This window comes from Dermochelys coriacea, chromosome 24 (assembly GCF_009764565.3).
Source record: "Dermochelys coriacea isolate rDerCor1 chromosome 24, rDerCor1.pri.v4, whole genome shotgun sequence".
In the NCBI taxonomy this organism is placed as follows: domain Eukaryota; kingdom Metazoa; phylum Chordata; order Testudines; family Dermochelyidae; genus Dermochelys; species Dermochelys coriacea.
In genome coordinates, this window is record NC_050091.1 from 6,343,253 (window position 1) to 6,358,473 (window position 15,221).

Below are 15,221 nucleotides of genomic sequence, written 5' to 3' on the forward strand. Positions count from 1 at the left end.
TGACTAAACATTTTGGAGAAAGCAAACCTTTGTTAAGGATGCCACATCTCCTCTACTTCAATTAAAGCATAAGAGCTAATATACATCCTCAAACATATCCAACAAGTCCTCCAAGCACAGTTGATATTCAGAACAAACAGGGAAAACTAGGCCTTAAACCTGTTTAGGCCTTCCTCATAAGTAATAACATAGTAAAAGAGGGCATAAGCTCCCCCACCCCCAAATAATTCACAGCCCCCTCCCCTTTTTTCCTTCAAAAAAAGTTAAAATAATCAAGTTGATTCCAAGTAGGACCTGTGGTCAGCTCAATTGGATATAACCAACTTTTCATTTGAAATAGACTGTTGACTTTATCACATTACAGCATCTTTGATTTCAGTTTACTTATAATTTTAAAATCTTAAATGAAATTTGCCATACTAAACCCATGTAAAAGTCTGTCTTTAATTGTGGACTAATAATGACAAACACTGCAAGCTTGTATAAAACAAAAGAAGTCCAAATAAAATTCTAGGGGAAAACTTGACAATGGGTTCAGTGATTATAGGGTTGAAAGTCGTTTTCTACATATGTTCACTACCAGGCTATTACATCTTATTTGGAATGATAAAAAGGGCAAAAATAGTAAAACCACACCTTTCCTATAAAAAGTTAACGTTATCTTCTGTAAGGACATCTATGGTACATGGAGACATACAGATCTGCATGATCACTATTGCGTATTCTGTAACGTAAAGACTCTGGTCCTATTTATTTCTATAGTGACTTAATCATCCTCTTCCTCGCCCTCATCTTCAGGATCTCGTTTCCTCTTTTCCCCTTGGACACCCTCTGCTGAGAAAAAGAAGTTTGTATACATTTGATTACACTCAATTTAAACATCAAGAAGTTAACATGTGTTGTAGTCTGACCTATAAAAAAAACTAGCAGACTACTTCAAATTATATTTTTTCTTCTTATATGCACTCATTACTATACATCTTTGTGCTATTGATGGATCTTTTTGAAACAACCAGTTTCTTATTTATTCTGAGTAATTTAGGTGAGCCATATTAAGCTGAACACTCAAACTGAACATAATACATTTCATACTGGAAACAGGTTATTCTTCAGTCTGATGAACATCTGAATCCTTTCATGTCTGGACTGCAAGTTATATATTCAGTAAACCAGATTATATAGAGATTTAAAATGTAGAGAGGACACATTTAACCTGATTTTGCTTTTACTAACTTATTTTTCTTAATTTTCAACAGTTTCATACAGAAAATGTGGCAATAATTAATCCAAGTGGCCTATTATGCACTCTTGTGGCCAAAATATGAAATGCAATTTGAAAAATTTAAGATTTGACATTGTCAGGCAAACATCCTCACTGACTGCTTTACTGTCATGGTAATTAAGATGAAGTGGACCGTTAACACCTTGAATGTCCCTTGAAATGTGCATTAATTATTTATACTAAACAATCTGTTCCATCTTGTATTTAGCTGTGACACCAAGTACGTTTTCCAGACCTGAAGAAGAACTCTGTGTGAGCTTGAAAGCTCGTCTCTCTCACTGACAGAAGTTGAGCCAATACAAGACATTACCTCACCCACCATTCTCTAATATCCTGGGACCAACATGGCTACGACACTGCATAGTTCAATATCAGTGATTTTAAAATCCAGAATACAAATTTCCAAAGAGGTATTCAGTTAAGCCAAGTTTGTAGAACAAAACTCTACTAATGCAATCAGGAATTTTTAAATTTGTCTACTAGTCTACATTTAATAAAGAAATTGGCTTCAAAGGGCTACACAAAAACTCAAAAAAAAATCTTTCACCCTGTAAATCTCTCTAAATCTGGCCAGTCCTTACTGAAAATGAGCAGAACCACATAAGTAACTCACCCAACCCATCACAGTATGTAGATGCTGACTACGCAGTAGCAGGATTACACTACTGCCACTAACAACAGAACCATTATTATTAATCTAGCATCCAAAAACATGCTGGGCATTTTATAAACATAAAATGACTGGTCCCTGCCCTGAACATCTTGAAATCTAAACAGACACTCTAAACAGAGAGAAGGGTACAATCCAAAGTTTTCCTTTTTTTGCCACTGCTTTTGTCTATTTGCCTTTTGATTGGCAGTTTGTTTGTAGCCTCTGCCTATTAAGTGTAAGGCTTACCCAATTTCTCTTGTTGATTCTTTTCATACTTATTGTATACATGAGTATACAGAAGTATCCCATTTGAACCATGCAAAGAAAACTCAATATTCTCAACAGACAGAGCTTGAGATCATTCCCTCTAGAAGTATGACATACCACTATTCCTCGATAGTGGCAATACACTTAGTACCAATATATTCTCCAAGTAGGATGAATTTCCTTTATTTTTATTAGTTACAAGGCAGCTCGTCACTTTGCTTGTTTATATTCTCAACATTCTTAGGTCTCGAGATGAATTCAAACAGAACTCTTTTCCCTCAAACATCTATTTCCAAGCCTTTGTCTATATTTATAGGAACTACATAAGAGATTAATGTATGGAATTTCATTTAAACTCTTTAAGAAGCTACTGAAAGATACTAGATGGGAAAAAAATCCAACTAATGAATTTAAGCATGCAGCCCTTAAACAGGACATTGGGTTTTGTTTTTTCTTAAATGACACCTCCTTAAAATATGTTATGCAGATGCCATGGTGGGTGGGGGCAAGGCAGGGCTTTGCGGGGGTCCCAAAAGTGCTGCTTTTAAGCCCTAACCAGGGAATTCAGACACTTCTGATGCATTATTAATGAACCTCTTTTAAACCTACAATAAATGAAGTTTATGCAGCAGCCTCACCTTAGGAAGTTAGATTTCTGTAGCTCCTTCATTTGGCAACTTTCCCCTTATACACTTTAGGGCACTAAAATATTTCTATAAAAATGTTTAGAAAATTGTTTTTGTTCACTTTTACTCAAAAGTTAAAAGTGTTAAGATATACTGGTTAAGGGAAAAGAGATAGCATATGAAGAAATGCACGGCTGCTCAGCTAAATGCTTAGCTTTTGAAATCTTTCATAAGCCCATATCAGGATACCTTCTTTCCCTGTGTTTATATACCTTCAAACAGACCAGCTAGATAGACAAAATTTATACTAATGGACTGATAGTCTCAACCTCCTAAATTACAGAAGTTGAAAGAATCAATTCAGAAGGGTTCTGAAACATGCTACTTTCACAATTAGTGAAACTTACCTTCTTCCTCATCACCTCTTTCTTCAACATAGTCATCATCATCTTCTTCATCCTTCACAATATGAAATATTTAGTCAGTTTTTAAAAATTGCAGTATACCTAGGATTAGTTTAAGCAGCCTATACTTCAGTTTTCTCTGAACAAAGCACTTATTCTGTTTAGTGATCACATTCTGTATTTACTTTCTCTCAGTTTTTTACTATAGCTGTGTGAAGACAGGAGGCCAAATTCTTCTCCATGTTGCACTTATCTGGGTTGCACAGATATATAAAAATCAGAATTTGGCCTGTAGTCTGAGTTTTTTCTTGTTACTTCCCACTCAATCCTTTGTGATGCCACTAGGAATTTACAAAATGATACATTAAGGAAGAGCAAGACAGTACGACAAAAAAGCTTTTATCAAAATGTCACAGAAATAGAGGATTGTGAAAATATGTGGAGAAACTATGACAGCAAGAATAGATGAACTAGGAACAGATCTAATTTTTTGCTACTAACGTCAATAAAGAAAAAATACAGTAAATGAGAAGTAAGTTGCTCTTTCAGGTTTGCAGTTGGCAAATTGGCTTAAAATCGGACCAACTTGTTACTGCAAACCCCAGACAAGATCACACAATGTTGTGAGATCTCTGCAGTACTGCAAGATTCAATGAAAAACTGAACATTATTTGCGAAAGCAGTACCTGCTAATGTTATACACATTAATTTATTATACCATCTGGTAAAAATTTGAAGGCATTACAGTTAAAATTTTATCTATAATTTTGTCTTTAAACATAAAACAAATTTAAGACAAGCTCTTGCTGAATGTATAAGGGAAGCTTTGAATTAGGCTACTTATTTAAAGGTCTGGTTTAAATGGCATATAATTTGGCTGATTCTAGCCCTCATTTACGTTTTCCAAAATATGATAAAAATCTGAGCAGCTTGAACTTCCCGAACTGCATGCTCAATATAGCCACTTTATCAATAGCAAATAAAAAGCATCCCTCACTATCTAACTCTGTTGTGCTACCATGGTTTCCAGCTCCTCTAAAGCCCTTTTTAATGCATGCTGCAATTCCTTGTTGCCCAAAAGCAACGGTATAGAGAAGCTACTGACTTACTGAAGATTTTAACATTGAAGAATTTCTGTTCTCTTTCCAAACCCTTGTTTGTCCATTCTCCAGAGGAATTTCCAAAAGGTTCTTATTCAACTCCTCAAATCAAACTTAGTTCTACCTTCTTGTAATGACTTTCAGCCATTACCTCCTCAAAATCTCAATGCTCTGATAAAAGGTTACAGAATTCTGTAATCTTGATGAGGTAAATAAACGGAACAATGTGCTACCGCCTAGCCAAGGCTTACCAGCTCTGTTCATAAAGTGTTAGCGCTGTTATACAATTTTACTGTATTGGCATAAGGAAATAAGTAGATAAAGCATAAAAAACAAAATAAAATCATGCTGGACCACGGATGTTGCTAGACCAGAGAGTGCTGGACTAGTGAGAGTCAACCTATATTAAAATAAGAATCTGTTATAACTACACTGAAGTTATGAAGGTGGTATTCCAAATACTTTTGGTTCTGAATGTGGTACAGAAGGTCTTAAGAGTGTGAGAACTGCTGCTATACAGAAACAAAAATAAATACACTTCCTCCATACAAAAAACAGGGCAAGTGTCTAGTTGTTAGAGACTAGGACTAAGAATCAGGATTCCTATGTTTTATTTCTAACTGCCACTGATTCATGTAGCCATGATTAGGTCACCTCACTTCTTCCTGTGCTTAGTTCACACATCTAAAATGGAGATACTTACCTGCCTTTCTCAATAAGCTTGTGTGAGTGAATATTGTAAAGGTCTCTGAGATCCTTGAATTAAGGTGGTAATTTTGATGCTAGCCTTGCAGAAGTGCTGAGAGGAGTTACAGATGAACCAAGGGGATAAAAATTCCACCCGATGTAAAATAGCATTAGTTACAAAAAAGCTTGATTGCCCCGTTTAATTTTAATGTTACTCAGATAAAGTAGCATTGACTATTTTTGTTACTACTGTAGATTTACTTCATAGTTGAGAACAAGGATATTTTGTTCACTTTATCTATAAAAAAAAATTGGTTATCTACTTTACTCCAAAAAATATTCTAATCTGACAGTTTAGTTGATAGTAGTGTACAATTTCAACATGGGGGAGGGGAGATAGGGTCTTGTTTTTTGAGCTTACAGAAAATGCAGACATTTTTCATTTTAGGTGGTGGGATGGAAGTTTAGAAAAATCAAAGCCATATTCTTAAGAGAAATGCAGAGATATTTAGTTGATAGGCAATAATTATGCTCAACTAAATACTTCAGAGAGAACTTCATCATCAAAATCTAAAGTGGTCTGTTGCTTTACATACAATGCTAGATATACAAGAATCAGTTTCTACAAAATGCATCTGTGTTTAGCCATTTTGCATCATGAAAATCCTAAACCCCAAAAACAGAGTTTGTGAAATTAAAACTTCTTGGATGGAGTAGCTGAAAAAGTATAAATTTACCTGAATCTCCTCCTTCATCAGATATGAAAGGCCCACTTCCTCCTCCTCCTCTTCACCCTCCCCCAAATCTGAACCTCCATCATCTTCATCATCATCCTCTTCATACTCTCCTGGTGGACCAGCTTCATCCTCATCTTCATCATCATCCTCATCTCCTTCTGAAAGAAAGGAAATAGTTCCATATATCCTCACTTAAAACTTGATGATTTGTTCATAAACTCATCTTACATGCTTCCCAAAAATCTAAGACAACTCAGATACAAGTTCTTCTCCAGAAGTTTTAAAAAATGGACAGCATTCTGGAGAAGGGAGTCTATTTAAAATATATGAAGACTATAAATGTAGAAACACTAACTTAACAAGCATTTAGATACCAAGGGTGATAGGGCAAGGTCCCTGATCCTTCAAGTGACTCTTCTGAAGGTGCAGATCCTTAAACCTGCAGCAATCCTCAAAGAAGTTGGAGGAAAAGGGGGTTGTGGGGTATCTGCTGCACATAGTCACTTGTAGATCAAGATCTAAAATTTAAAAGGACAGCCAGCTTAACACAATACCCTTGAATGACTTACTTCCTAGTTGTTCCAGGAAATGCCTACAGTTAGAACTGTATTAGAGAAGAGATTCATTTTTATTTTGTACATTTGCAGCAGCACATAGGCAGTTCTGTCTAGGGTATTTTATGCAACTATAGGGAAGACATTTTAAATATAAGTGTGAACCACTAAGGGTGGCAGGTGGAATTTAGGGACAGGTTTAGTATCTGAAACTACTTTTTAAACTTTTTTTTTTTTTTTTTTAATTTACTGAATTTCTGGTTGATGCCCATTAAGAGATTTTCAGATGCTGTTACATTTACTTATCCGTTGTTTACACTTTCAAAATAGAGCATTTGACACATTTAGCTTCTCTTTGGTGAAATTCTCTTAAAGAGCACAACTCAGATTTTAAGTATGACGACAGACCTAATTTAAAGCCAAAGTACAATCCACCAGAATAGCAACATGGAGACACTCATGAACAGCTCTATGTAAAACCAACATTTCAGATGTCTTTCATAACTTTTCGGACCATGATCACTAAAGCTAACAGTATTTAAAGAAAGTCTTGCTACCTTCCATCCTTGCGTTGAAATCAATGCAGAAATTGTGATAACTTTGCACTTCTACAGAGCCTTCCATCTAATTTCAGAATCATTTATAAACAAGCATTAATGAATTAGCCCTCAATAGCAATGAAGAAGGTGGTATCCCTACTTTAGCAATAAGGAAAGCTGATGCTCGAGGTCACAAGGGGATTCCAATACTAACTTTGCTACAGGCCTCCTGTCTGTTGACTTCTACTCCTGTGATACAAGTATGCTTACTGAAATATAATTTCCACATAGATCAGATATCAAGTGAGAAAACCCTCCCCCCAAAAGCTTTCATTAACAAAATGGATTACCTCTGGCTCGCTTACTTATTACTTTTAATGTAATCATATCTTTACCCAAGTACAAGTGTCTCTCATTTAACAAGAATTGCACAATATTCTTGACTATGTTCCGAGTTCAGTTCTTCCTATTATAACTCAGCATAAGCATCATTTGAATGAGTGAATGCTACAGAGCTATACTGCAAAAATGTAACTTACGATATTGTGCTACTTCAGTCCAAGAGTCATCCTAGTCTCAATTTTAGATATTGATAATATAAAGTACATTTTTAGCTCCGAGCTATAGCACATTTAGAAAAATTACCCTCGTCTTCCTCCTCTGAATCAGGTGCCTCGTTATCTTCCTGATCAAATCCATCTAGGTATGTGATTTGGTGAAGCAGCTCAAAAACGCTTTCTCTGTAATCCTCCAGGTTTGTGATCTCACAATTGAACAAGTCAAGACTCTTCAAGCTTTTAAGATTTTGCTGAAAATGAAGAATTAAGAATACTCATCTTTTTCTTCCAGTTAACAGACAGTAACTACTTGGTACCTTGAAACTTTGTCAAGTTGCAAGTATTAGCCTAAACATAATAGGCTGTACTCAGCTACACAATTTACTTTGTACTCATCACCTTGGTCCTCCATTCTCTGCAATGACTCCCCTTTATATACAGAGTTCAGTATAAAGTCTCTGTTCTGATAATTAAAGAAGCCCCCCATAAGGTCATAGATATCACCTATCCCTCTGCATCCATGGTCTTTCTTAACAGCTATGTTCCACGAGAAGAGCAAAACTATTCAGGAGGTGGCTTGCAAGGACAAAAAACAGAATTTAGACAGGCACTGGACCTACTCTGTGGAACTTACACCTCAAGATTTATTTCTTCAACTTAGCTTACCCCTCAGTTTCTACACAAATACAAAACTACTCACTGACACAAGCCAACCCCTAGGAGCTAATCAACCTATTTCTCCTATAAACTTGGAAGAAAGAAAGGTGGGATTTTTTCCTGTTTTTTAGATACCCAAGAGAGGCTTTGATCCTGCAATTAAAGGGGTCATTACATCAAAACACACTACAGAACTTTTAGTGCTCCGTGGAAGAGTCCATAATACCAGGTGGTGTGCAGCAAGCCAGGGCGCATGCTAACAGACCTTGCAGATAAGCTTAAAGAGTTCTAGTACTGGTGACTCCCAAGCTTTTCCCATATTACAGAACACCTCTTCAAAGATAGTTTCATAGACACTTCCCACTCACAGTCACTTAACATTCTTGTGGCAACTATAATTGCTTACACTGAAAAGTTATTAGGCAAGTAATTATTGTATTTTTAGTTTCTTTCAGTGTATTTTAGCAGCTGAAAGCCAAGGAGGATCAGCAATATATAGATAGCCATAGATAGATAGATATAGATAGCAATATATAAATATACGGACTATAGACCACAGTTTGACAACCTCTGATCTGGTCCATGCCACTGCTAACACAGGATAGCTTCCAATAGTAAATTTTCAAGTATTGTCTTGATTGAACTATGGGATGATGAATTTATTACAGCAGAGTTATGCAATACAGGACCGACTGGGAGACTGACAATCTAGAAAGAAAACACCCAAGTGTTACTTGAACTGGCAAAAAACCTTGACGTATGGAAAAAGTAAAACAGTATTTTGCTCTCTGGATGCCTTTCAGTTTTGTTAAAGCTATACACAGGCAGCTAAACCACCCAGTTTATTACTGTTTTATATTTTACTGATCTCCTATGTAACACTAGCTTAAACACCATTTATTGCATTTATCTGTTGTATTTGTAAGGCATTCCTATTGTCAACCACTTACAACCAATACTGCTGTGTTCAATATTATGATCTCCTATTTTTACCTTTGATACTTTTTTTTTAATTTAGAGATTTAACAACTGTTTACAATTCTTTAAAAAAAACCACACACAAAACAACAAAAACAAAGAAACTACTTTATACTTACAAGGGCTTCCACAGTGCTAAGATCTTTGATTTTGTTGCCACTTAGATTTAGGTATGTGAGATTCGGACATTTTTCTGCCAGGACTTCCAGGCCTCCTGAAATGATGTTGTCACTCAATTCCAACTACCGTACACAAAAATTGGATAATTAGATGGTTGGTTTCACTGCTATTGAAATTAAGAGCTTGTATTTTATTATAACAATAAATGCATCACAAGACCACTTGACTTCCTGTATAACCCATAAAAGCCTCAGACTACTTACATAAAATAAAGTTTGCTTAAAAACAAAGGAACCTATATTGATGTGTACGTATTTCCACATCACTTTACTATGTGCCTGGTTCACATAATTCATTAAACAGTTTCATACTTGGGTCCCCATCCTTCACTTGAAGCCTGTGTGGTCCCATGGACTACAACTGGACTATTCACACTTAGCACAGTTAGTTTATCATGTGCTTAAATGTTTTCAGGATTGGGACCTTAGATTTTCAGCAGGAAGTGAAACCTGACGTTAGATCTTTGTACAGGTTTTATTTAGACATAATGGGCAAAATCCTGGTTCATTAGTCATGGGTGAAACGCTGAGTTACTCCAGTGGAACCTGTGTTTCATCCTCTGGAGCTGGGTTTTCATCCAATATATCTCATCCCCAGCCCCCCTCTCTCTTTCCATTCAACTGCATGAACTATCTTTAACCTAACTGTAGAAGTAAAAAGTAATATTGTACTTTTGATCATTGCTTCAGACATTAATCGATCCAAGTTACATGTGTTAATCAGTACTCGAATTGTCGATCTCTGTTTGAAAGACTACTTCGAAGTTTACAGAAATTACAAAGGATAATTTCAAATTCGAAGCAATTAAGTTCAGGATCTCAGATCTCATTTTTAAATTAATGATGCACATGACAGAGTACACACATTAATGACTTTGTATAAATATTGTGGGTGTATTTTATTAATAAAATAATTAATTAAAAGCCACAGCATCAATGAAAATGCTAATATCATGAAAAGGCTATACCAGAACCTAATTTCTAGTGTTGAATAGATAAGCCACTTATTGTTCCAAGAGTTCTTGGACAAGAATAATTTGAACATAATTTAAAAATACCCACACCAATTTTAAATCTTGAAAAGTTTAGGCTGGTATCATTTCAAAGCCCTTCAAAGACATTCTAGTAAGACATTTCAATATGATGCAAATGTGACTGTCAATACTGAAAGGGTACAAGAACCTGTATGTAAAAATCTTTGGTTAACAAAGAGGTGTATAAATTTGGCAAAAGAGAAGGACTTTTAGTCGAGAGATACAAAGCATCAGAGGGGTAGCTGTGTTAGTCTGTATCCACAAAAACAACAAGGAGTCCGGTGGCACCTTAAAGACTAACAGTCTTTAAAGTCTAGAAATACATACCTTTCGGAGCTTACTTAAGGTGGGGAGTCTGACCAGTGATGTCAGTTCTACATTGGCCATGCTGAGAAACTCTAGCTCTTTAAATGACTCATTCAGGCCTTCAATTTCACCATTGCTGGATCGACAGTTATCAAGCACCAACTCTGTCACCTTCGAACAGAATATAAAGTCACTCTTCAGGTTAATGAAGACCTTTAAGCACACTGAACTTCATCTAAACCAACAGCTTGAAGAATTAAACCATTAAGACAACATGTTTTATTTTGCACTTATGCAAAAACTGAAGTTATCAGGGGCCTACAGTCACCACAATTAACTTTGCCAACCTACTAAAAAAGTACATAGCATATATTTGCAGCAATAGAGTTTGAAGCATGATCATAAAAAGGAAAATATGTAAGAGGCAAACTTTAGCATGTTAATGGTCAGAAATATATGGCTTTGGATAACACAACCACAATGATGCACGTGGGCCTTTATATGGATAGAAACATAGGAATTGCCAAACCAGATCAGCTCAATGGTCCATCAAATAAAGTATCCTATTTCAGATAAAGGACAGTGCCAGATGCATTAGAGGAAGGTGCAAGAAACCCCATTCACATTGGACAATTAAGGAATAATATACCAATAAAGGAAATTTCTTTCTTAAACCCATCACTTAAGTGGTTAGCTTATATCCAGAAGCATGAACATTTAATATCCCCAAATTTTGTTAATTCTACCAATTTTATGGGTAATGAGAATATCCAGTTAAAGAACCAAATCCTTTGCAAATCCTACTGAAGTTCTTCGCCTCAATATCTTGTGGCAGTGAGTTACACAGGTTAATTGTGCATTAAGTATTTCCTTCTATGTGTTTTAAATGTGTTACTCTATTTCACAGAATGTCTTATATTATGAAAAAGGATAAACAGGACTGCGAAATTAACCTTCTTTATACCATTTACTGTGGATTTTAACAGGCATGGGCACTACATTTTCCCACAAAATTCTGACATTTTAAATGTCCTAGCTGCAAAAAAAAAAAAAAAAAAAAAGATCCATCCATTATGCTCTAATAAATTTGTTAGTCTCTAAGGTGCCACCGGTACTCCTTTTCTTTTTGCGAATACAGACTAACACGGCTGCTACTCTGAAGCCCAATATTAGTATATATAGTTCAGCTTTGAAATAAGGAGTACTTGTGGCACCTTAGAGACTAACAAATTTATTTGAGCATAAGCTTTCGTGAGCAACAGCTCACTTACTTCATCGGAGCTGTAGCTCCCGAAAGCTTATGCTCAAATAAATTTGTTAGTTTCTAAGGTGCCACAAGTACTCCTTTTCTTTTTGCGAATACAGACTAACACGGCTGCTACTCTGAAACCTTTGAAATAACGGTGGCTCTAAAGAACATCACACTTGTTGACTGACAATTTACTGGTCATTTTGGTGGATAATAGACAAATAAGAGGTACAAAATTTAAAGCCTTATTTCACACCACTACAGAGAGAGGAGAAAGTACAAGTGGTATCTTGACTTTGGTCTTACTTTTGTCAGTTTGAGCTAAAGCCTCAATATTTAAAACAGTAATGTTTAATGTTTTAAATAAAGTTTATAGAGGATTTTTCTTTAAAAATAATTTTTTTTTAAAACACTGGTACTATTGGGGTACTCCAGTCTCTTCAGTTAAATGTTTATGTTAAGCTAAATGCATATTTAGGCTTTTAAAAACATCTGGCACAGAAATGATCAAAATATGTATTGTTTATTCAACTAATGGTTTTTATGCATTTCTACATTTACTGTAAATCAGGTCAATCTCTCAGCCTGGCATGAAGTAACAACACTTTCTGATATCAACCTATCTGGACTTTACTCTTGGGGCACCTAGACATGCTGGTAAATAGCATTCTTACTGACCTAAATGCAAAAACATCTGCTGGAGCTACAAATCATTCGTTGGCTGAGTTCAACAGCACAGAAGCAAAGGCTGCAGGTTAATCACACAGCAGTCAATGAAATTACTATAGGAGATAAACTGAACCACCTCACCCCCCTAAAAAACTGGGTGCAGCAAAATCCTTCCCAATGCAGAACACAATATATAAATGAGTATGATCACCTGAAAATGGTTGCCTTAAACTTCTCTTAAATACATCTGTTTTAAGTTCCTTCAGACAATCTATAGGAACACACTTGTCTACATGTTTCAGAGTAGCAGCCCTGTTAGTCTGTATTCGCAAAAAGAAAAGGAGGACTTGTGGCACCTTAGAGACTAACAAATTTATTTGAGCATAAGCTTTCGTGAGCTACAGCTCACTTCATCAGATGCATTATATATGTCTACATATAATTTAATCTTACAATGTAAACATACACCCTGGGCTCCCCCATTTAAGAAGAGGTTCATTATGATCAGAATTGCTTTTATCTGCCTTTAGAGGAAATAAAACGTTAAGAAAAATATTTGACATGCAATCTGCACATTGCAATGCACTTCAGGACTTTCATCCTACTTCGCTATAAAAGAACAAAAAAAGTTTCACTATAAGCAGGTTCCATTTCCACTGGACTTTTGTTTTGAAGTTAAGTTAGAGCAGCGAGGGCTGGCGTTCTCTGCAGCACTCTACACCTCCAGTCCACTCCCATCAGAGTTAGAGGAGCTACCTGCATGGCGGGCATAGAGAAGCGAACCCTAGTGTACATGACCTCGCAAAACCGAATCTTATTGCTTGGTGGGTGGAGGTACAAACGAGAAGCCTATCTTGTCTCTGATGACTGAACAGGACCTAACGGCAATCGCCTTATCTGCCTTTAGCCATTAGGAAGGCCGGTTATAAGCAGTATGATTTCAAGGAAAAAAGAGAGGAGGGTGCCATTACCCCATCATGCGCTCACTGGGCAGAGCTGAAAACTCAGGGAAGGAAGGGGGTGGGAAAGAGAAAGAAGAGAATAAAAACGATGTAATTCAAAATAAACAGCTCCAAATGTCAGAAGAGAAAGAAGGGGGGGAAGCATTTTACACAGAGGTTTTATAAAAATTGCCTGCCTCTGGCAGATTGCTGGAAAAGGACTGCAGGAAATCAGTCATGTACCCAGATAGTTCTAAAATGGATTCGGTGCAACTCTGACCTGTTTACAATATCCACGTAGTAGAAGTTAAAAATAAATAAGGCAAATCACGGCAGAGATGGCAACTAGAAGAGGGATCATAAAAGTTACCGATTCCAATGTGTTCATCAGCCCCAAAAAGCAGCTCTAGCTTGAAGGGTCGTAAAAAACTCCCCCAAACCTACAGATATTGAAGCATGATGGGTGACCCACATTTTCCCATGCACAAGAGTTAAGTTAGCAGAGAAGGCGGGGAAAGGAGAAAAAGTTCTCACTCTAAATCCAGCATTGACACCAAACGGGGAAACACCCTTAAATTCAACCAAGAACTAGCCTGCAAAACGCTAAGAAGGGAGCCGCCAAATGTGCTCAATCCCGATCCGCAGCTCCGAGAAGGGGCTGCCGGGGAGGGTGGGGGTTAATTTCTGCTCTCGGGTCACCCCGAGTACCCTCTCAGACAGAGCCAAACGCCCGGAGCAGGGGGCCCATCCCAGGCACGGGCTGCCCCAATTATCCAGCGCCGCGCTCGGGGACGGCTGCGGAGACACACCGCAGCGATCTGCGGAACAGCCAGGGTTACGCGGGTGCACAAGCTGCCTCCCCAGGAGCCTTTGGAAGCGCGAGGCGGAGGGAAGGGGGGGGAACGCGGCGGCCTCGCAGCGCAGAGGCGCCCGGCCCCACGTGGCGGCTGTCCCCGCGGGCCATGTATCAGCTGTTCAGCAATGGGGAGCCGGGGGGCGTCACGTCCCCTCACCTTCTCCGGGGCCCGATTCCTCAACTCCAGCGTGATGCGCTTCTTCATCTCCATCTCCCCCCTCCCTGAGGCCCCCGCGCCGCGAGGGAGGGACGCGCCGCCGAGCCGACGCCGCTGTCGCAAATGGAGACAAGAGTTGGGGCTCGAACTCCTCCAGCAGCCGCCCCACCCCCTCCCTTGGTACACACACGCAGCTCCTGCCTCCTCAATGGCCGCTCGCGCACTGAGCCTCCATTACCCGGCGCACGGGGCCCCCTCCCGGACGCCCCGCCTTCGCTGAAGCGTTGCCTCCCCGTCACCCATTGGCCCAGAAGGGCTTCACTTCAGGGCAAGGGGATTGGCTCCGTCGGACGCCGTTCAAAGTGCGTCTCTTTCGAGCCAAGTCCCGCCCCGCGCGGCGCTTTTCCTATCTTTGTGGGCTTGGCGCGCGGCTCTCACATGTGGTCACGAGCGCAGGGGCTACCTAGTGCACGCATGACGTAAGGTGTGTCTTGTGTATGGCCGTGGTACAGGTACGCGCGAAACTTGCAAGGCAAAGCTGCATTAAATATCCGTGCTAGCCTAGGCCCGGGTACAAACTGCTTTCTGGCCCCAGTGGCCAAACACCATTGGCTAAAGTGAGACCATTTAGCATTTATTTTGTGTTCTAGAAATCTACACTAATGCATCCTGTACCTAGGGTCTACAAATTTGGGAGGGGATGGGGGCGGGAGGAGGGTCTGCAAACTCCATAGGTTAAATAGAATAAATTACGTTGCCCTGACTTCATTTAAAGGATCCTGGTGCAAGA

At 38.3% G+C, this 15,221-nt stretch overlaps 1 protein-coding gene across 4 annotated transcripts; it reads right to left on the minus strand.

Moving 5' to 3' along the window:
* Window positions 1-259: 259 nt before the first annotated feature.
* Window positions 260-14,862, minus strand: ANP32E (acidic nuclear phosphoprotein 32 family member E). 4 transcript variants are annotated; one of them, XM_038382516.2, is made up of 7 exons: window positions 14,432-14,862; window positions 10,581-10,730; window positions 9,160-9,282; window positions 7,494-7,656; window positions 5,756-5,913; window positions 3,235-3,286; window positions 260-834 (listed from the first exon to the last, which is right to left on the minus strand). In XM_038382516.2, the coding sequence occupies exons 1-7, from the start codon at window positions 14,483-14,485 to the stop codon at window positions 767-769; spliced, it is 768 nt and encodes a 255-aa protein (XP_038238444.1). In that variant the 5' UTR covers window positions 14,486-14,862; the 3' UTR covers window positions 260-766. The 4 variants fall into 4 exon arrangements, with proteins under 4 accessions (XP_038238444.1, XP_038238446.1, XP_038238445.1 ...); XM_038382518.2 differs by having other exon boundaries at window positions 260-831; window positions 14,432-14,712; XM_038382517.2 differs by having other exon boundaries at window positions 5,756-5,910; window positions 14,432-14,709.
* Window positions 14,863-15,221: the final 359 nt, after the last annotated feature.